Raw genomic sequence first — 22,495 nt, 5'->3', positions numbered from 1 at the left:
CATTTACGGCTGACATCAGATCGGAGTATTTGCATTGGATTGCGGTGTCGGCAGCGGAGGTGTGGCTTAGCAGGGACACTGTTTCAGTCTTCTGATCCAGCTAAGAGGCAGCTCCGTCTGAGAAGATACTCACTCCCCTCGTCTCTGCTATCCTGCTTGCATCTGACTCCTCCCTCCTGCAGCTCAGAGCAGCGCAGGGTGAATCCAACAGCCTCTCATTTCTACTATGTTCCTCCCTGAGCTACTAGAGCTTGAACGTACCTGATGTTCTGCCTTCGTTTCAGCTGAACTCGTGAGTAAGGCACATTGCCTGATATCGGTCAAAAGTGAATGGCTTGTTGTTACCTGAAGAGCCTAAATTAACTGTCTTCCAGTACTGAAAGGATTATGAAGAATTGCATTTTTTCCAGCACCTCTGAGACTTCATTGTTGCCTGATTTTTCGAGAGCATGAGTTGTTCTGGTTATCAAGGGTGCTTTCACCTGAATGTTTCTTCATCAGATGCCACAAAAGTCTAGGAAGACAGAGAAACTTGTGATGTGGAGCTAACAGTTCTGGTTTCAGCTGGTGAAAACTTGCAGAGTCAGTGAGAGGGCAAAGAAAAAAATTTGCCAAGGACAATGTCGCTAACGCCTAATAATTTGTCACTCAATGGGACGAGCTTCGCTGAAAATCAGAGCGTTATGGATAAGCCTAGCGGGCAGAGAACTTTGAACGTCTCTCTATTCTGCTTGACTTTTATCATTGCATTCACAGCACTTCTGGGCAGCATTTATTCACTAGTTTCCCTGCTGAAAATGCAAAACAAAACCACGGTTTCAGTGATTGTGACCTCTTTGTCAATAGATGATTTGATCAGCATTGTGCCAGTGATTATTTTCATGCTCACCCAGTGGTCAAGTTATGTCCTCCCCCAGCCTCTGTGCACCACCTCAGCGCTTATATATTTATTCCAGGGCATTTCCAGCAACCTGAAAGGGTCTCTTATAGTTTCTTACAACTTCTACACCGTCAACAAAACGGAGACAATGAGCTGCAGCATGTCCAGGCGACGAGTGAGCGTGGTACGGGCCATCTTTACCATTTGGATTTTCAGTTTGCTGATCTGCGTTTTGCCTCTCTGTGGTTGGGGCAAGTACGTCCCCACCTCCTGGGGTTGCTTCACTGACTGCGCCAGTTCCTACATCTTGTTTTTATTTATTGTCTACTCACTGTGCTTTTGCCTCCTCACAGTGCTCTCTGTTCCTCTGACTTACCAGCTGTTGTGCTCAGATGAGCAACAGCTATTTCCCATGGATTACCAGGAAATCTCTCGAGGCTACATCACCCCTGGGACTCCTGCAGGCTGCAGTACTGCTACCCCATCTCTCTCACCGGTGGACCCTGTGGATAAAATCCTGAAGCATTTCCAAAACGCGTGTCCAAGCTCGGAGGCAGTTTTTAGGAAAGGTGTGGCTGAGAGCGGTGCACTGGAGCCCCGTTGCATGAACAGCGTACAGAGCAGGAGCTTCACGGTGGGCTTTGCCCAGAAACGATTCTCGCTGATTCTTGCATTGACAAAAGTCGTTCTCTGGCTTCCAATGATGGTAAATTGTGCGATTGCTTTACTTTCTAATGTTTACTTACATTTAAATGGAATGTGAGTTGGTGTGCCATGTATTGAAACAGATGATCAGTAGCCATTGCAATTGTTCCTTACAGTATAGTTTTGTGCCAGCAAAAGTCCTTTTAAGCAGGTCTGTGTCACTGCCTGAATTTAACTGGCTTTCAGCAGGTTTGGCAGAGCCTGATTCATCAGTGTGTTACTGTCATCGCATCATTTGTATCACCTGAATACAGGGATGAATAAGGTCCACCCTTTTGTATTGCCAGCTCTCTGACAAGCCCTGGTTCAGCATTACGGGCTCTGTGATTGTACTAGGCGAGCTCTTCTGCCCCTCCTCACGGCTGTGAGTCACGTCCTTTGCCGGACTGGTTAAAAAATAGGAGTTTGTTAGAAAAATGAGGTTTGCTCGCATCTTTGTAATCTCTGTAGCGTTGGGGTGGTGGGAGGGCATGCTGTCCGTGTGCATGCACTGGTATATTTGGGAAGAGGTACGTCGATGCGTAATTAGAAAGGAGTCTGTTGAGAACAGGGAACATGGGTCTGGGGCGGCGTTGTCCCTGTCCCCAGGATGTGTACAGACTCAGCATCTGAGCATCTCTCAGGGGTGAGAGAGCGTCACAGAGCAGCTGCAGCACAGCCCTGGGTGGTGCTAAGTTCTCTCTCCTGTTCCCCATCCGGAGTTGGGGCTCCTCAGTACTATGCAGGAGGGACTGAGCTCGCAGTCTCTTCTGAGTTGCTTGGATTGCGAGTTGCTTGTTTTAATCGTGCTCAGGCATCTATATTTAGCTTAAGCAAGGGTTTTTCTGAGAAATGCAGAATGAGGAGGAGAGCCTCTGTCAGTGTGTTTTCTCCACTCTGTTAGAAACAAAATTGTTAGGCTCAGCAAACATTAATGACAACCTGTGTCTTTTAGTTGTGTCATATTCACAGTGAGATGTTCTGTTTATTCCTGGAAGTATCTCATGTGCCTGAAGCGATTTAAATTTCAAAATCCTCTGCCTTTCAGATACAAATGGTTGTCCAGCACATCACTGGTTTTCAAAGCCTTTCCTTTGAGATACTCAGCTTCCTGCTGACTTTGCTGGCTGCCACAGTCACCCCGGTGTTTGTCCTGTCAGAACACTGGATCCACCTGCCCTGTGGCTGCATCATTAATTGCAGGAGGAATTCGTATGCAGTGTCTTCAGAAGAACTCAAAAGTAAGTGTGGAAGGGTGACACGCTGCTGGAATGTACCTTGTAGTAAAGAGCATTGGAAGTTAGTGACAGTACAGTACTTTGTACTCCTTGAGATCATTTACCTGAGTTATACAGACAATATGTGAGACTCACAACATTAATGCGAGACAGCTGGATGGAAATAGCGGATGCCAAGGCGCAGGAGCTTGGCTGATTTTCCCAGGTCACTGTCAGATCTTTTAGCAGTCTCTGATGGACTCTCAGTCCTAGTTTCGCTCCCCTCTCCTACCCAGGGAAAGAGGTATATACCAAATCCAGCTTCTACTAATCAAATACATGGGACATGCTAAACATGTTTAATATCATGGGGAAAAAATCCATGTTGATTGTGAGCAATAAGAAGTAGAGGAGCTATTGTTTGTACACCTGCACTGTCGCTACTAAGCAGAAATCACAGCGATGCCAATAAGCAAATAGCAAAGGAGGTGATTTGTGGGAGGGGCCTGTCTCAGTGTGCTCCTGCTGCTTGTTGAAAGCTGAGGAACTCCTACACAGTTTTTGCCTAAAAATATTTCCCTGCATGTTTATAAAGTTTACCTTGGTGTAACAGAGGATGCCAGACCATCACTGGTAACCGTCTTGGAATGCTCTAAAGCCCTGTTTGTCTCTGAGCCTCCAGGAGGAATCCCTGCACACACTGGCTGCCACGGCCTGTCTCCCGCGGTGACACGACTTTTGTTCTTCTCATAAAGAACTTGATCATGTGGTTATACTCAGTCAGAAAGAGAAGACAAAGAAATACAGCTGTCACTCCATGAACTTATCTCCAGTGAAAAACACATTTAGGCTTCTGCAAACATGAATAATGTCATCATATTTGTGGCTAAAAGACTGCATAAGGCTTTCCTGTGCATTTCCTGGCCGCAGTTACTTATGAAATACCTCAGTCTCCAGTGTTCATATCTGCACAGAGGGGTTGTATTTTGAATGACAGATGAAAATATGTTTCCAGTATTATTCCAAGAGAAGTATTTCTTATTAATTTTTTTTATTGAAGCTTGTTATAGCTACTAATATAAGTTCAGTATCTTGATTAGTGCTTAATTTCTGGGACGACCAAAAATGTACAAACTTAAAAATATTCAGCTCTTCAACAGTAGGTAATTATGGAAGGTTTGAAGCACAGAAATCTGCCACAGGATATTAAATACATCTGTCCCTGTTAGATCTCTGTTAACATAAAATAAACATGCTCTGGTAAAAATATCAGTACGGAAGCCTACAAGGAGGGAAGATAGAGCAATAACAGAATTTTAATTTATGTTCATAATTATTTCAAGAATAACTTAACAGAAAAATATTTTTTATATCCTATTTATAATGCTGCAATTATATTAGTATATAAAATGATAGACTTATGCATTCATCTTTCAGAAGTGAGAGTTGCAGTGCAGTTTTGATACAGTTGTCCCCTGAGGCCTAGTCCAAGGGGAATTGAAATTGCTGGCAAGTTTTATTTAGAAAGCTAGAATTGGAATGGAATGGAATAGGATAGGATAGGATAGGATAGGATAGGATAGGATAGGATAGGATAGGATAGGATAGGATAGGATAGGATAGGATAGGATAGGATAGTTCCATTGGAAGGGACCTACAAGGATCATGTAGTCCAACTGCAAAAGCTAAGACCTAAGTACTTCTGAGGATCTGGGTGTTTCGCATTCTCTGGAGTGAAAGTCCTCTGACATCAGTGGACAAATTCCTGACATTCACTGCATGTTTAGGGAGAGAGAAGGCTCCTGAATCCTAGAGAAAAGCCATTCTCATTCATGGCTTTCACTTGCTTTGAACACATTCTCCAAGTGCAGAATGGCTTGTGCTGCCACTGATGCCGTTTTGACCGCTTTCCCAGAGAGGATGACTGCAGCTCATCAAGAAGGCAGTTTATTTCAGATGTATTTAATAATGCGATTTAGAGAGGTAAAGGTACAACAGATGGGAAAGTAGCAATTATAAAATTATTTAAAATAAATCTGTGACTTTTAGATATTTATACTAAAGACTGTTCTCAAGTTATAGTGCAATGACTGCTGAGGTCAGAATTTCACCCACAATTAAATATGATCTGGTAAGCACATAAACTGTTGAGTAGAAATAGAGATTGTATAAATGTATCCCCATACCTTTTATTTTATAAATTAGCATGAAAGGTTTGGTGGGAAGATTATTTCATTAGTTAAATAAAAGGCACTTCTTTAGTTACTACATAATGTAAAATGAAAAGGGGGAGGATGGAGAATCTCAGGTGATTTGTGTTGGAAAGGAGAAAGAATGAAAGGGTATAAATAATGATTGAGAATTTTTATTTAATTGTTCAATTACTGGGTAAGATTAGTTGGAGCACTGAATTTAGAATGGAGAATATACAAAAATTTCATTGTGTAAATACTTCAAATATTTAATTTTTATCATAAAATTCTGTTTTTCTTGCTTGATTATTGATATTGATTCTCAGAAATGTTTTATCATTTTATATAATTTTTTACCTTTAGGAATATAGCTGAAACAGGCTCTGAGAAAGAGAGTATTACAAAATCTAAGTATTTTCTTGTGTGTATCCCACAAAACATCATATATCGTGTGTTTTTGAAAATGGCAGATAATCTACCAGTTTCTGGGAATCCATTAACTTTGGAATGTGTAATTTCTGAATTCATTAAGAAGGCAGTATAATAACATACTCTCTGAGAAGTCTTTCTTCTCAACAAGTCATTCTTTTTATGGATAGAAAATTGCCTGTTTCTAGCAGTAGTTAAATAATTTATTCCACGTTTTAGAATGTCATTTTCATTGGGTGTGTAATCTCCTTTTTCTTCTAGATTTTGACTCTTCTAACATCACGTTTCTTTCCTTTCTCCTTAGCCAAACGTAGGGGTTTCGAATTCAACCTGTCGTTCCAGCAAGGCTATGGAATCTACAAAATATCCCACGAAAACCACCGCCACCACGCTGGCGATGATAAATCCGAGTCCTGTCACAACCTGGTGAGCTACGACTGCCGTAACTCCAAAGAACCTCGCCGGGGAAGCGGCGATCGGCCCCGCGCTGCGGAGGCGGCGTTCAGCACCACGGCCCTGGCGGACAGCTCCCGTGGCGCGCCGGAGGGCCCCCAGCCCCGGCCGGAGCCGCGGCGGGAGAGCAGCAGCGAGCGGCCCCTGCCCGGCACGGCGGGCGCCTGCGGCAGGGAAGAGGCCAGAGAGTTTGAGAAGTCGACTTTCTTTGAAGGACCGGAAAGGAGGTTGTCTCATGAGGAGAGCCACAAACCCGAACTCTCAGACTGGGAATGGTGCAGGAGTAAATCAGAGAGGACCCCTCGGCAGGTAAAAGATGAATTTGCCCTTGCTTTTTCCTGATAATAAGAATTACCTTGCAAAAAGCTAGGAATAATTTCTACTTACGCTGAAGTTACTATTAGTAGGTAGGGGGAAAAAGGAGAACTGCAAAACCAAACATGAATGGTAAGTCCACAGATAAATGCAGATTTCAATCTGGGCACAAAGATTGCAGTTAGATTCAAACAAAGAGATTCCAAATATTATATTGTTCATCCCTTTCCTTTAGATTGTGGACAGTTATTGGGAAGAAGAAATTCTGAGAAATTTACTGGTTTTCACGAGCTCTGAGAGAAAAGTGAAGGTGGAATCTTAATACATTAGCGCTTGAAATTGAAAGACTTGTGAAAGGTGTCTGTAACCCACCTTGTGCAGTTCTTTGCACAAAGGTTCTGATTCTGTTCTCTCACATTTGCTGTGCACTGTACTGAATCCAACAGAGCCTTTCACAGCTTGTGAGAAGAGGAATATCAAAATCCATAGCCTTTAAGGACATGCTGTCTAAAATCAATAGCGAGTGCTCCAATCTTGCTATGTGACTCTTTCACCTGAAGGTGTGTCCTGTTGAATGTATCACCATTGACGCAAACGTTGGGGTTTGTTTTCAGTTATAAGATTGCAAGATTATGATGTGTTCCAAGTACAAAGTCTTCATTTGCCTGTTCCTTGCTGTGCTGATTGTGGCATATTGAGAACAGCAGGATCACTTATTTCTTCAGCTTGGAGGTGTTTTGGTTCTGCCATGACATACCTTGTTGTTAGTGCCCATACTGGGAGGGCCTACACTAACTTCTGGCTAGAGTTGGCTTCAACTCTAAAGAAGAGCTGTGAGAGAGAATTGCCCCAAACTGCCATTTGTAGAATGGCAGACTGAAATTGGATTCAGCAAAAGGACAGCTATTGTCACATGCAAGAACATGGGCTTAAAGGAGAACTGCCAAGCCTTACTTTTATTTTTTATAATGAGTTTTCGTTTAAGCAGCAAAATGTCACAACAACTGCTGCAGGTTGAATGCTGTCAGTGAAAGAAGGGAAAGACTGTTAGCTATTCTTTGTCAACTGCCTGTTAAGTGGGCAATGAGTATGAGGATTTTGTCTCCTAAAAATTCATGATTATGAACCAAAGACCAAACACTATCTTGAGGCACCAAGTGAGCCTGCAGCGTGACATCTGTAGTGGAAATAGAAATGAGCAATACCTATGTATCCCTATGGAATTTACATGCTGCTTTTGCCACATACTGGGCTCTAAAAAGCATCTCAGAGTGGCCTAAGGAGTGAAAAGAGATAATACTGTATCGTGCAGTTATCTGCTCCTTCTGTGTGCGCCTTTCCCCTGCTATGGCATTTATGCTCAAGCACACAATTTTGCTCTGCACAGATAGTGTATATAATGGTCTTCTGGCAACATAGATATATATACCCATTTTCAAGATAAACCAGGGCAGTGAAGTGTACATAGAAGTACAGTTTTCATGTTTTATATGTGACACAGTCACAGGTTCCTATTGCTGCTGTAAATTGACTCTGAGACAACTTCAAATGTCAGTTCTGCCTGCTCACCTTTGGAAGTATCCCTTGGTGGAATCCCAAAGGAGCCAGTATTGACTTGTGATTTATTATGCATGAGCAACCAGGAGACACATGCAAAAGGACTAAACAAAAGAACACTGAAGTATTTTAAAAAATATTTTATTGTTATTTGAGTACTAAATAGTAATACTATTTGAGTTTGATTGAGTTTTCATTTCATTTGATTAAATTTCAGGGGCTTTTGTAGTATGTAGCAAAATTCCTGCTTTTTTTTTTTCTGCTATATTTGCACAGTGAGAAGTTCATATGGGCCATAGGAAAAGCATATCTTCAGTTTTTCTCTAGGATTGTGACACTGAGAGGAAACAAGACCTTGTACCTACCTCCTGAGGAATCACCAAAAACTTAATTGAAAACTTAAATGCTCAGGAGAATGATTTTATATACGGCAAAGGCTGTTTCTTGTGTTGTGTGGAAGCAGTTATTCTCCCACTGTCCTTCAGTGGTGACAAAAAGTGAAGTATCAGTTGTCTGTCAAAGGGGTTTAAGTCTCTCCATTGAAATAAGCAAAAGTCTCTGTAAATCTGAGAAACTCATTTCCAGGTGATGTGGTTGCATGTTTATGCCCTATTCAAGAACAATAGAAGATGGTCAATAATTTTCCCGGAAGGCTTAGTTTTTCCCTAGCTGTCCTGACAATGTTTGGAAGGGGGAAACTTGCCTTAAGGAAGTTGAATTTTAAGGTCCAAATGGGAGGGAAAGACTTGACCTTGCCTGGGTTATGAGAACCCCATCTTCTGGAACGAGTGCTGACTGGGCTAGGTGAGGCTGTCGTGCTTTTGTAGTGTTTCCTGCTGAGCCACAGATTCTGTTAATCTTTCCAGTGTGTCACTTCAGTCGGTCCAGTCCTTGTTTATTTGAATTCTGATACCTGCTGATGCCTAGAACCCCAGTCCTTCCTCCCAGCACAAACCAAAGGTGATGCAGGAGGCAGGAATTTGGGGCACAATGAGGTCAGAAGCCAAAGCCAGTCTGCCTGGCTGAGTGTTAACTAGACTCTGAGGGTTTCAGCGTGCGCTGTGGAATTCAGTAGATGTTCACTTAATAGTGAACATTTGGTGGGAGTGGGGTAGGAGCCTGTGTGAAGTCCACAAGACAGGAGCTGCAGAAGGCTTTAGGTTGGAAAGGACCTCTGGAAGTCACCTAATCCAACCTCCTGCTGCAAGCAGGGGTGGCTTCAAAGCTAGATCAACTTGCTCTGGACCTTTGGCACATACATAGGTAAGATGTATAAGATATGTTTTATATCTAAATAAGGGAATCCCCTCTCCCTCTGATAAATACAAGTTTATGATTTGAGTCAAAGTAGGAATTTGTTTGCTATTCCGGATTTGATTGATCATCCCTTTCATGAAAAAGCAAATGTTCACTTCTGTTGCAGTGCGCAGTGATGAACTACTGTGTTTTTGGGCAAAAGTAAATGATGACTCAACCTGGTTTTAATCTACTAGTTCTTGCTAACCCCTTGTGTGCCATGTATTGTCTGGTTAATAAAGTCAGTATATCACTAGGTTCATCATTAACTGTGGCTCTCCTTGCAGTAGTTTCCAGTGTTTAAAGAAAAAATTTAAAAATTCTTTTTCCTATCTCCTGTGGCTGCTGTTTCAAATTGCTAGACCTATGACTTCCATTACAGCGGGTACGAGCATCTCTTTGTGAAGCAGCTGGCAATGGCTTCGTGCGGATGGCTTTATTTGCTCTGGGGCTTTATATGTCGCTTTTGGACATACTTCACTACTTGCGTTACAAGGAATCCCAATTCATTCTTTTCTGACATTTTCCAACTTATAACCCAGTGTGCAGTTGCCAGGCATTAAGGCTCCTATGGTCTCAAAGTTCAAGGCTTCTGAGTTAGAGCCCTCAGTGTTTCTGACATTCAGCTTGAGCTTCCAGAGCTTCACAGCACTGACATTTGCTTTGCTGCTGAAAAAGGGCAGAATATAGAACTCCAGCAAGCATTGTAAAAATAACTTTAATGCATTTCTCAGAGATATGTTGGATGAAAGATCAATTTGGGCCAAACATTAAGTAAGTTGAAAGCCACCTCTTTTATGTATCCTGTCTGGAAGTCCTTTAGTATCTAAGAAAAGTCACTTTCTCCTCATCACTCTCCATTTCTCACCTTTGCTAAAAAAGGAGTCTTTCCCTAGGGTTTATTGGCCATGTACTTCTGCTTAATTTGTCAATTAAGCTAGTCAACTGTAATAAGGTACCAAACCTTACAAAGAAATGGATGATTATCCTAATAGGGTAAAAGTTCCTCATCTTCAGTACTTGCAGGCTATAAATGCTTGATCACAGAAATAAATATAGATGTTCTTATTAGAGTAGTTCCAGCTTTCTTTTCAATAAGCAGAACTTGTAATAACTTACAGTAGGTGGAGGAATAGCAATTACACATGGGTTTTCAGCTTAGCTGTTAAGTGATGTAAATGTATCCTTAGGTGCTGAATTTCCACACAGCAAAGGGCATAGATGCTCAGCACGAGAACTTGAGAAAACCTTAATCTCAGTCCTTCTGCACGTACTTGTTGAAAAATGGGCAGTGAGTTGTCTTATAGAAAATAAGAAAGTGCTTTTCTCACATTAAAATTCTTTTGTCATCTCTGTTGTACTACCTGGTTTGAAAGCTTTTGAAATTAAGAGCTCCCATGATAGCCCCGAGAGCAGCCGGGTCAGGGTGCTCCGTTTCTCTGATGCTGTTATTGGGGTTCCCCCTCCCGTTGCTGTGCTTCTGCGCTCCTTTATGTTCATGGAGAGAATCTTTTACTCACGTGACCAAACAATTTGCGGTTCTGCAGCAAAATGGTGAGTTTATCGCCTGGATAAACTCTACTGAACTTCCCACGTGTCAGGTTGGCCCAAATGCACGTACAGCCCAGCGGTACTATGAGCTGCTGCACCTCCGGTGACGGTGGGTTTGACAGGGCTCTGAAGGATCGCAGATCCTTCGCCTGCCACTTGCCTGCTTAGAGACAGTTTTGTCTCTGCTTTCTGGAAGGAGCCCAACCCCAATGCCACAAAAAGCCAGAAGAGATGTGTTATAGTTTGAGAAATCCACAACAATTTATTGTTGTTTAGGCAATTATTCTCTCACCCGCTGACCTCTCCCCACCCGGGAAGGGGAATCGGGGAAGAACAAGGAAACACGGGGGTTGAAATATAAACAGTTTTAATAGAATAAGACTGAATAATTAACATTAATGACACTAAAGAACTAGTGTTGATCCCGATACCAATATAAAATTTGCAAGTATTATATTCAGCCCATTCTATCCGTAGAAGCTGTGCGCTCCCAGCAGGGACAGCACATGTGGGACCCTGCGAGCGCTGTAGCTTTGGGAGGAAGAGAAGGGCTCAGGGCTCCGGCACCGGGGCAAGAGTTCTCTGGATCTCCACCATCAAGGGAGAGGGAGCACTTTGCAGAAAACTTTCTAATTTATATTGAATGTCATGTTCATGGTATGAAATAATCCTGTTGGACAGCTTGGGTCAAGTGCCCGGGTCTCGCTCCTCCTTGACCCTGCACATGGCGAGCTCAGAAACAGAGACCTGGAAACCCACACACATGGCTATAAAGTAAATATTTTCACAAATTCAGACACTAGAGTCTTCTAAAAGTGCAGTTTCCCCAAGCATTAGAAGAGAAATTAGTCCTGTGTTGCTCAAACCAGGACAAGATGCAATGTTTTCGTGTCAGGTTTTTTGTGGTATGGGCTGGCAGTCCGTGGGTGGAGTAGGAAGAAATGTCTGATCAGGTGAGGCTGACCCTGAGGTAGACTGGGAGTTTCCCTGCCAGGACTTCTGTGCGGCAGCCGAAGGGCGGCGGGAGCTGGGATGGGGCTGGGGATGGAGTGGGGGACGGAGGGGGCTGGTGGAGCCTTTCTGTGCAGTAGGAGAGAGGACACATAGAAGAGGAGGAAGGAAAGGGAAGATGCAGCTGCTCGCCAGACTACTGCAGTAAATCCATCCTTGAACCTCTTTTATAAAGCTCGTATCCATACTATATCACAGTTCTAAAGAAATGCAACAATTTTTTTGGCTCGTGTTTGGCCTTTCTTCTAGTTTTCTTTTATTTTCATAGCCAGAGCCTCATACATTGCTGTAGAAGTACTGCAAGTGGCAGAGCATTCGTTTCAGCAGAACAAAACCTGATGGCAGCTGAAGGGAGACATCACAGCGTGGCTCCCTGTGACGGAGAAGCAAGTGGAGGGAGCAACATGGCAGAATAACTGCAGAGCACATTAATGAGGGTGTATATTTCTTTAATACTGGTTTACATATTGTAAGACTTTAGATTGACGTACCTTCCTGCATGTCAGTGTATGAAAAGGTGAAAAATGTCCCCTATTCCACCCCTCCCCACAAGCTCCTTCCTACCGTGTCCTGTCTACTTTTTTCTTTCTTTCTTTAGCACTTTCCAGTAAATTTACTCAGCCCTTTCCCATAAAAGCTGTGGTTTTGCCTCTGTTTCAACCTGGGGAAAATGAGTGCAAAAATAAAGTTTCCATAAATCTGGTATTGCTGCAAAGCCAGCACATGGCAGTGGCCGTGCTGGTGAAATGAAGGCGGAGGTGGGAATACACATGCAGTGCCGTGTACTAAATCGCAGTGTTTACAGGCAAAAATATCTTCTTGGGCTGCATCCTGAGGGTAGGGACATAGCTGTGTTTTTCCCATTAACACTAATGGAAGTCAGGAGGCTGAAGCACATGCCGTGCCCTGGAAATGTGCCCCCTTACATTTCTGTCCTACAAAGCCATCTTGTACATTTCCTCCCAGTTCTGCTTCTATAGCAGGAGGTGTTCAGAGGTGTTAAATGGTTATAGTCATCATGCTGATGGTCATATCCGTTATTCTCTTAGTTACAAAAAAATGTTAAATTTCCTATTTTGCTACCCCCAAACTTAGTGTATGTTGGGCAGATTGGCCCAGTGTGCATACCACTTCTTAATAGTAAAAAAAACCTCTGAGGCAACAGACTTGCTGAAATCTTATTGAATTTTGTGTGACAATTTCCATCTTGCTTGAAGCCAGTTTGCACTGGTTGGTAATGGTAAGGATCCAGTGAAAGACTTTGCATCTCTGATGCAAAATTAACAGAGTAAGGAACAAGGACTGCTAGTCTCCTCTCAGTGTTAGGTCAGGTACAGTTGGAAATAGTGTCTCGTGTTCTGGTATAACCAAACCTCATCTGCACTGTGATTAAGGATTAAAATGTGAAAACCTGTGGGCTTGGCGAAAGCCTGGTTGGCCACCGTGACACGCGTTCGTTAGTGTCAGGTGAACGGAAGTTGGGCAGCACTGAGGACTCTGCGGTTCGAAATTTAAACCCTGCCAATAACACGTGCAACTGGATCCTTGTGAATATGACTTTGTCTTTGCTGATTTTAAAGTTGTCTGATCGCATAGTGAGAGACAGGCGTAAGGATTTCATAGTTAAACACACAAGGCTGCAGTTACTGAAGACGTGGTCCTCACTGACAGCCTCTTCCCACCCTGTACGAGGGGTGAGGGCTGCAGGCTGCCCTGCCGACTGCACGTCAGCAAGCAGAGGCGTGGTGCTGGAATAGTGTTAAAAAGCACATCTGTCTCCCATAAACTAATCTCTTAGCTCAGGTAATAAACTGGGGTTGGGTTCGGAAGTTAGGAGGTCAGAAGCAGATGTGGGTAGGTTAACTTTAGCAACTCAAACTTTATCAAAATGGGGAAGAAATCCAACCACATTTTACTAAAGTTTGTAAATAGCAAGGTTGGGCAACAATGAGTCTGATCCAAAGCACCCCGAGTCCAAACATCCCACCTTTTAGTCAGGTAAATATTCCATTATATTTAGTGGGGCTTTGTCACAGTCTGCATAAAGCTTTCATTTGAAAAACTGCTGGTATTTCGGATGTCTGATGCCAGCAACCACTCTGGTACTTCAGGGGAAGGTAACTCTTGCAAGGACTGCGTATTTCGCAGCGCTGCGTGCTGAGAGGAGGCGTAGCGCCTGCCAGCTGGCCGGCGCTGCTCGCGTGCCTGAAGGGATTCAGGGAAACAGGGGGAAAGAAATCTCTCCGTACATTACTTCTTTTTCACCCTCTGAGCAGCAAGTGATACTTGCAGAAGGCTGCCCGTTTTAATTTGTATTGTGAAAGCAGTATTTTTTATATTGTTATTTTTGGACCTTAAGTAAGCAGTGAGAAAGATTTAGCTTTTCGCAGAGCAGGGTGCCAGACAATATATGTGATGCCTTTGATTTTCTGTCGAAGCTGTGTGCTACTTGGAAGATGGCATTGCCTTGGCGTGATAGTAACGATGCCGTAGCTGGTTGTCTCCTCATCATCTGCTCTGTGAGTAAAGAGTTACTCCATCAAAGCGATTTCTCTGGAATAAAAGTGGCAGGAAAGGAGAATGAGGTAGCGGGTTTTATTTAATGCCTATATAGGCTAGCTGTAATTGAGAGGGAGAGAAAAAACGGTATTTGTCATTTCTAACTCTTGCTCAGCTGCATTTTTGAAAGATACCTTTAACATCTCATAAAATACCAGTGTATCTCCCTTTCCTAAGGAGATTGGGTGTAAATATATCGTATACTTTTTTGCCTACAGTTAAGTGCCTTCAGGCAACAGCAATATCCCAGGCTTGCAATACGTTATAGGCTTTCTGATTATTTTTTTTTCTTTGACTTGATACCTCGTCTATGGGTTGCCTCAAGCAAACTCTTTCAAGAGACTCTCTGTACAGAACCTATTTATGTGCCCTGCAAAGAGAGAGAGGGGGAGGCCGCGTAAATTATTTCACTTAGGAGGAGTCAGTGCTGTGTCTCTGTATGTCTGCAGTTTGAAGTCTTTTTAGCAGTGATAAATTCACAGGATCTTTCTCACTCCAGGAAAGTTGTAAACATTCCAGTAAACACCAGGCACAGCATAGAGGCTGAGTTGTGAATGGACCTGAAGATTCTATTTGCTTTCCACTGCCCTATCCAGCTATACCCGTGCTAATCTGCTGTGATATTCTCATCTGGTCTCTTCCTGCAGGTGGTGTTCCCTTGGTTGGAAGATCAGTGCAGCATTTCACCATCATCTTCCAACTTTGCTCCAAGTGGGACAAAGTGATGTGGTCCTTGAATGCTTACCCGCTCTCTGCTCGCAGTTAAACTGCTATTGGCACTCTTGAATTGCACGAACAGGAGAAATACTGAGAGTAGAAAGATTTGCCCAGGAGGACAAGGCTGAATATAGGGAAGCTCCTATAGCGCTTCCCTCATGCTGGTACCCCAGAGGGAAGCAGCTAGCTTCCTATGGCTGCTCTTTATTCTGTCTGATTCAGATCTGTTGCTTAACCAGGGTTTTGTGAATACTGGATACAAATATGCATGCACGCATGGGACTAGAGGAAAGAAAGAAAAAACTGGGCTGTGGAGAAGTAATGAGGATAAATAAGCCTTGTGGAGCTGACCAATACCACTGTATGTCAGAGACTCTTACAGGAATCAATCCTGCAGAAAGCTGGCACTGATTGATATCAGTGTTCTGTCTCTGAGAGAACAGACAATGCTACAAACAAAATCAATATCACACTGACCAAGGGATCCTTGTACATTGCCCCTAATGCCACTTAATTGAATAGGAGTTGCAAAAGCAGTGCAATTTAGACACCTTCCAATAAAGCCATTACATTCTAGGCTGATATGTTCTCCATTTTTAAAGGCTTGTGCTGTTCTTCAACATATTTTTCTTCATTATATTTTCCTAGTACGTAGAAACACCATTTCAGTTTAACTTTACAATATGCGCAGCTCAGCAGAAAGCCTGCATATGATGCTTGCAAATGAACTCAGAACTTTTTTCCAGGACTGGCAGTACACGCGTCAAATAGACTTCATCAAGTCTGGTGAAAAGGGTAAGGCCCAGTTTTGCAGCTATTACAAAAAAAGAAAATGAATGTCACCAGATCATCTCCTGTGCAAAGAGTGACCACTTCCCAGTAGCAACGTGCTGGAGAGAGCCGGACCGGGCAGCCTAGGCTCTGATTTCTGTAACCACCGCACACTGCCTAATAGGCCTCTTCTCTCTTCTGCTCTACTAACCTTCTTCAGGCAGTTAATAATGCAATTAGTCCGGTCAGTCAAGACCATAAGAAGTCATTTTCGAATGTTCATGGCTGGAAAGCTTTGGCAGATGTATAGAACTGTGCAAAAGCCATGTTCTTTAGAGTGTGCTGTGAAGGTAGCAGAGTTGCACCTTTCTAAAGCAGGAAATGTCAGTTCTGTGGATACTAATGCTGTTTTAATTGTGGTCCAGTTATAAAATCATAGAATCATAGAATCATAGGGTTGGAAGGGACCTCTGGAGATCATCTAGTCCAACCCCCCTGCCAGAGCAGGGCCACCTTAGAGCAGGTTGCACAGGAACGCGTCCAGGCGGGTTTTGAATGTCTCCAGAGACGGAGACTCCACCACCTCCCTGGGCAGCCTGTTCCAATGCTCTGCCACCCTCAAGGTAAAGAAGTTCCTCCTCATGTTTAGGTGGAACTTCCTATACTCAAGTTTGTGCCCGTTACCTCTTGTCCTGTCACTGGGCACCACCGAAAAGAGTCTGGCCCCATCCTCCTGGCACCCACCCTTTAAGTATTTATAAGCATGGATCAGGTCCCCCCTCAACCGTCTTTTTTCCAGACTGAAGAGACCCAATTCCCTCAGCCTTTCTTCATAAGAGAGGTGTTCCAGTCCCCTAATCATCTTGGTAGCCCTATGCTGCACCCTCTCCAGCAGTTCCCTCTCCTTCTTCAGCTGGGGAGCCCAGAACTGGACACAGTACTCCAGATGTGGCCTCACCAAGGCAGAGTAGAGGGGGAGGATGACCTCCCTTGACCTGCTGGCCACACTCTTCTTGATGCACCCCAGGATGCCATTGGCCTTCTTGGCCACCAGGGCACATTGCTGGCTCATGGTCATCCTGTTGTCCACCAGGACTCCCAGGTCTCTTTCTACAGAGCTGCTCTCCAGCAGGTCAGCCCCCAACCTGTACTGGTGCAGGGGGTTATTCCTCCCCAGGTGCAGCACCCTACACTTGCCCTTATTGAATTTCATAAGATTCCTCTCCACCCAACTCTCCAGCCTGTCCAGGTCTCTCTGTATGGCGGCACCGCCTTCTGGTGTGTCAGCCACCCCTCCCAGCTTTGTCTCATCAGCAAACTTGCTGAGGGTGCACTCTATCCCCTCATCCAAGTTGTTGATGAATATATTGAACAGGACTGGACCCAGTACTGACCCCTGGGGAACACCACTCGTCACTGACCTCCAACTAGACTCTGCGCCCCTAACCACAACCCTCTGAACTCTGTCTTGCAACCAGTTTTCTATCCACCTTACTGTCCATCTAACCCACTCTTCCTAAGCTTGCCTATGAGGATGCTGTGGGAGACTGTCGAACACCTTGCTGAAGTCAAGGTAGACCACATCTACTGCTCTTCCCTCATCTGTCCATCCAGTCACACCATCATAGAAGGCTATCAGATTAGTCAGGCATGATTTCCCCTTGGTGAATCCGTGCTGAGTACTTCTGATAGCCTTCTTTTCCTCCACGTGCCTTGAGATGACGCCCAGAACAAAATGTTCCATCATCTTTCCAGGGATGGAGGTGAGGCTGACCGGCCTGTAGTTCCCCGGCTCCTCCTTCTTGCCCTTTTTGAAGACTGGGGTGACATTGGCTTTCCTCCAGTCCTCAGGCACCTCGCCTGTTCTCCAGGACCTTTCAAAGATGGTGGAGGGTGACCCAGCAATGACCTCTTCCAGCTCCCTCAGCGCTCTCGAGTGCATCCCAGCAGGGCCGATGGACTTGTGAATATCTAATTGACCTAACTGGTCCCTCACTTGATCCTCCTCAACCCAGGGGAAGTCTTCCTCTTTCCCCGTTACTTTCTCCAAGGCCTGGGACTCCTGAGGGCTCGGCCGGGTAGTAAAGACCGACACAAAGAAGGCATTCAATAACTCCGCCTTCTCTGCATCCTCCGTCACCACGGCTCCTGTCTCATTCAACAGTGGGCCCACAGCTTCTCTGGTCTTCCTTTTGCCTCCAATATACTTGAAGAAGCCCTTCCTGTTGAGCTTGACATCCCTTGCCAGGTTTAGTTCCAAGGTGGCCTTGGCTTTCCTTGTTTCATCCCTGCACACTCTGGCAGCATTCTTGTAATCTTCCCAAGGGGTTAGGCCATTCTTCCACTGAGTGTAAACTTCCTTCTTCTAATTGAGCTGGTTCAGAAGCTCCCTGCTCAACCAGGCAGGCCTCCTGCATCCCTTGGCCGATTTCTTGCTCTTCGGGATGCACTGATCCTGAGCTTGGAGGAAGTGGTCTTTGAATACCAACCAGCTTTCTTGAGCCCCTTTGCCTTCCAGACCTCTAGTCCACGGGATCTCCCCAAGCAGTTTCTTGAAGAGATCAAAGTTAGCCCTCCTGAAGTCTAAGGTTGTGATTTTGCTTCTTGTTGTTTTGTGTGTAGTACCCAGTTGACAAAACCCTTATTTCTTGAGACTCATTGATACTGTGCAGTGGAGATGCAGGGATGGAGCTATCTACAGCTAGGAGCAAGGTGGTTGCCTCAGTGCAGCACTGGCCTCATTGTTCTGCTTTTTAAACCTCAGGTAGCTTCTCCGCTGACCTTTCTGTAGGAACGTAGGTATACACATAGACCATGACAGCCTTCAATTGCATCGTCAGTTGTTGCCCACTTCCACTGTACCACACGAGGAAGACACACCAGATAGAAATACAAGAGCCATAATTACTTGGCGCAGGTAGGCACAGTGTGGGCATTTTTATATTTTCAGATGCACGACTTCGCGATTTAAATGTTCCTCTAGTGTAGTGTTTGAATATCTCTGTTTCCTGTGCAAACCTCAAATATTTATCTTCATGCAAATAATTAAAACTAACACTGAATTTTTAATTCCGTGCACTCTTTTTTACCTGAAAGTGCAAATAAATTATTAGAAATTGTCATAAATATCTCACACTGCGTTGTGAGAACAAGTGTACAGAATTACTTAAGGACCACGTCTGTACTTGTTCTATAAATCTTAATAACAATAACAAACATACAGATCAAAACAGACACACTCGTTTTCCCAGTTATTTTTGAAAGATCAGTGGAGGGTGTGCGGCAGGTGTCCTGACGGCAAGAAGTTTGGTGAAAGCCAGCCACATCAGCCCAGCCCGTCAGGCGAGCCTGTTTCCATAGTGAAGAGAGTTGTTTCTTGTAAAATCAGCTGTTCTGTCTGTGAAGAAGACTATTGAAGTGCAGTAGATTTGAAACAGCAAATCTTTGCATGAAAGTATAGATTGTTTGTAATAATGCGAGCATAAGTAGGTGCAGAGCATCTAGACGTCTGTAGGACACCAACAGTTACAGGCAACAGAGAACCTGAAGCTCATGGCAGATGACTCCCGTGAAGCCCCGCAGTAAGGAGAGCCGCGGGCTCATGCGAATGGCCTTAAAGCCAGATGCCTCCTGAGCTTCTGTCCGTGCTGCACCCGTACTGCAGGGGGTGGCGAACGGTGCCGTATGCATTATTTGTGGAATATTAAAGGGCTTTCTGTTTGCGCTCATTTACTTGAGCCCCAGACAACTGAGTACAGAAGTTCTGGTATGCGGATGCAAGTATTCTTACCTTGGATGTCTCTTGCACTTTCTGGTACTAATTTGGTCCAAATAAGGGTCTGTCCACGTTGGGCAGGCCAATGACAAATACTGGTTTTCAGGTCATCTGAGGTGAGCTTGTCTATTCTTGTCATACCCTATTAGCTCTAAATTTACTGCATTCAGCCTCCCAAAGGGCAAATCATTGCAGTAATTAATTTTACTGCTGCTAATTTTTATTTTTAGGGAAATGGAAGACTAAGCCTCTATTTTAAAATAAACAGAAAACACATTGTCTCTGGAAAGAAATGTTGGGATCCTTATTGGAAACATTCTAAAAATGGAACTTTTCAGCTAGAGCTGTATTCCACCAGAGTAATTAGGAATGCAAACTCATTAGAGCTTTATTTAGGTTGCTGATATTTCTGTTTGGGAAGGCGGCATGGCCCGATGGGAGTGATGTTGGACTGGGACGCAGCAAAACCTGCCATCTGTTCTTCGCTCTCCCACTGTGCCCTTCCGCAGGCTTGGGAGAGTCTCTCTCCATTCCGGGACCTCACATCAGAGCTCTCCTACCTTGTCCAGAGACGAGGTACATACACCAGTGTGATCTCTACTTCACTGTGATGCTAGTGTTAACACCTATCTGATTATTCTAGGGCCTGTGCTTCATGGCATTTGAAAATTAGGAATCACCACGTTGTGCTTGAGTCCCTTGCCCAGACACAGGCGTGTAGACCCAGCTGAGATGCCTTAGGGTGCCCCACTTTTCCTCCAGCTGCTGTTTCAGGAGGCTGTAGATCTCTCATTAGTCCTCTGTTATATTTGAAAGTTTTCTGAGGATATATCAAATCCTCTGCGGCATCTCTGATGGCACTAGGCAACCATGTCCGGGCAACTGGTTCAAGCGTTAAATGTCTGCGGGCACAGCCTTCTTGCATAGTCAGGGAGGGGCGCTCCTAACTTAGGTGCGCTGGAGTATCCTCCAAACTTACTGTCGTCTTCCCTTGATCATGTAGGAATTCCACTCTCTTAGGCATTTCCTTTCTTCCCTCGGTTAACCTTTTTTTTTTCCACTGGACTTTACCATGCTGCAACAGCAATTTGTTGTCTTTAAAATCAAACTAAGGTGTGAGCTATATGTGGCTCTGAACAGTTTATCTTTGATTTCAGTGGATAACAAGTGTTACCTAACTAAGGATCCACTTCTGGAACAAGTCAGCTTTGTTTTCAGGAGATGAAGTATTAACTGATAACTGTGTTTGGAAAATGGAGCTGTTCATGCTTTCCTTCCCTGCTGTGCAGTCATCTGCTCCCTGAAACAAAAAATCACTAGGAAATCCTGGGATTATCCAGACTGGACAATGGTCTCTGCAGGTGCTAAGCACTGGAGAACTGGGACCACTGAGTTTAAGAGCCTTGTAACAGGATAAATCCAGTTACACTTAATATAAAATGCAAAAATACATAGAAATGTTTGGTACTTGAATTATTAATACATTGGCATTAAAGAATTTTCTAGACCTCCTCTAGCAGAATAAATTCTGGATCACTTGTAAACTAGAGTTTTAAATTCTTTTGAACATCACATGAAAATACATCAGAAACAGTATTCAGAGTTGATTGCAGTCGTACGTTCTTGGCTGTTCTGTAAGTGCCCAGCTCCGCAAATTGCTGATCAGCTCCTGCAGACGCTGACGGGGAGCAGAGCAATGCCGTACCCCTTGGGAGGCACTTACCAGCATGCGGAACGGGGGTCTGCTTTGGCAAGGGATGAAATGAAAATTTTCTTCGAGTGTGCTTGCAGCTTAATACCCCTAATATTTCACATAAGTGTAAGTATTTCATGGCAAACCAGATAGAAAAGGGTGGTTTGCTTTGGTTTCTGCCAGTTTGCAAGGACAAATACAAAATCAGATTCTGTGAAAGTTGCCTTCCCCTTTCCTTCCCTTCCCCTCAAAAGAGCCATAGGGATCAAAAACTTGTTTCCCGTTCAGGGAAGGCTGCGGAGTTTGTAGGTTCCATAAATGGCCTTAGTAGGATCATTTAAAAACTGTAAGTCAGATGCCTCTTGGTGGGCCCTTTCTCACTGCTTGGGACATTTCCAAATGGAACCCTTTCTGCCAGTGGGGCTCGGTCACATCCCCTGCGGAGGCTGAAGCCTCCCCTGCGTGGCCATCTCCTCCCCCGTGAGTCCGGCTCAAACGTCAAACGCTGCTGAGGCCGCCGGAACGGGGCAGGGGCGCCCAGCCTTAGACTCCAGTGCTCGTAAGGAGGGTTTGCCTCATAGCAGCAACTACTGCTTTCTGGCGTCTGTGAAATCTGGAAGGTGGATGATTTAATTTAATAATGAAAGGATTTGCTTTATCAATTATGCAGAGATTTCTCTGTTCAGTATGCATCAGCACTCCTTAAGGAACAAGTACATTTGTGATTTATTTCATTGTAATTTTTTGTCCTTGCTTGTTAAAAATGCATGTGCTGGTACATGTAGTCCTCCAGTGAAATCCCTGTCCCAGATTCTAACAGACAGAATCGCCTCCAGCCGTCTCGGGCAGGAGCTGCACAGAGGATATGGCCGGTGGTGGGACGTGATGGAAATAAACACTCGCCACAAAAAGGAAGAGTGGGCAAGGGAAGGGCCAGCTCCCATCGGCGGGAGCTCGTGGCAGACGTCACGGCGTTAGAGGTCCTGCAGCATTCCCGAGTGACAAACTGCCTGTGGATATATATTAAGCAACTTTGAAAATTACCAACTTGCTGTTTCTGTGATGCAAACCTGCAGGAAGCCGTCCTCCAGAGGGATGGCTCGGATTTAGTGCTAGTCTGCAACTTTTATGAGACCCGGCAGATATTTTGTGGGATTCGGTTAAAGCTGGCCTCAGCATAAAGATAGCGATTTTGGCTTACAGAATGTTTTGGTTGGGGAATGCTGTGGTTTTTTTAATTGAAACATTTGAGCATTTCCAAACTGAAACCTTTCCTTGAGTCCAACCAGAAATTAAGAAATTCATTGTAAAAAGGTAAATATTTTATATACGTATATGCATGTGTTCAATGAATAAATAAATACTTGTATGTATCTACGCATGTGTGCCCACAGA

At 44.2% G+C, this 22,495-nt stretch overlaps 1 protein-coding gene across 1 annotated transcript in view; it reads left to right on the top strand.

Annotated features, from left to right (window-relative positions):
* Positions 1 to 620: 620 nt before the first annotated feature.
* Positions 621 to 22,495, top strand: part of GPR149 (G protein-coupled receptor 149) — a gene marked incomplete at both ends in the record, with an annotated part of 33,219 nt that continues 11,344 nt past the window's right edge. The window contains 3 exons of the mRNA XM_082487296.1: positions 621 to 1,586; positions 2,613 to 2,805; positions 5,707 to 6,164. Of these exons, the coding sequence (XP_082343422.1) occupies positions 621 to 1,586; positions 2,613 to 2,805; positions 5,707 to 6,164 (1,617 nt within the window). The remainder of the gene's footprint in view (positions 1,587 to 2,612; positions 2,806 to 5,706; positions 6,165 to 22,495) is intronic.

This window comes from Vanellus vanellus (genome assembly GCF_965231255.1).
Source record: "Vanellus vanellus genome assembly, chromosome: 8".
Classification (NCBI taxonomy): domain Eukaryota; kingdom Metazoa; phylum Chordata; class Aves; order Charadriiformes; family Charadriidae; genus Vanellus; species Vanellus vanellus.
This window is presented reverse-complemented; position numbering and strand designations above follow the sequence as displayed.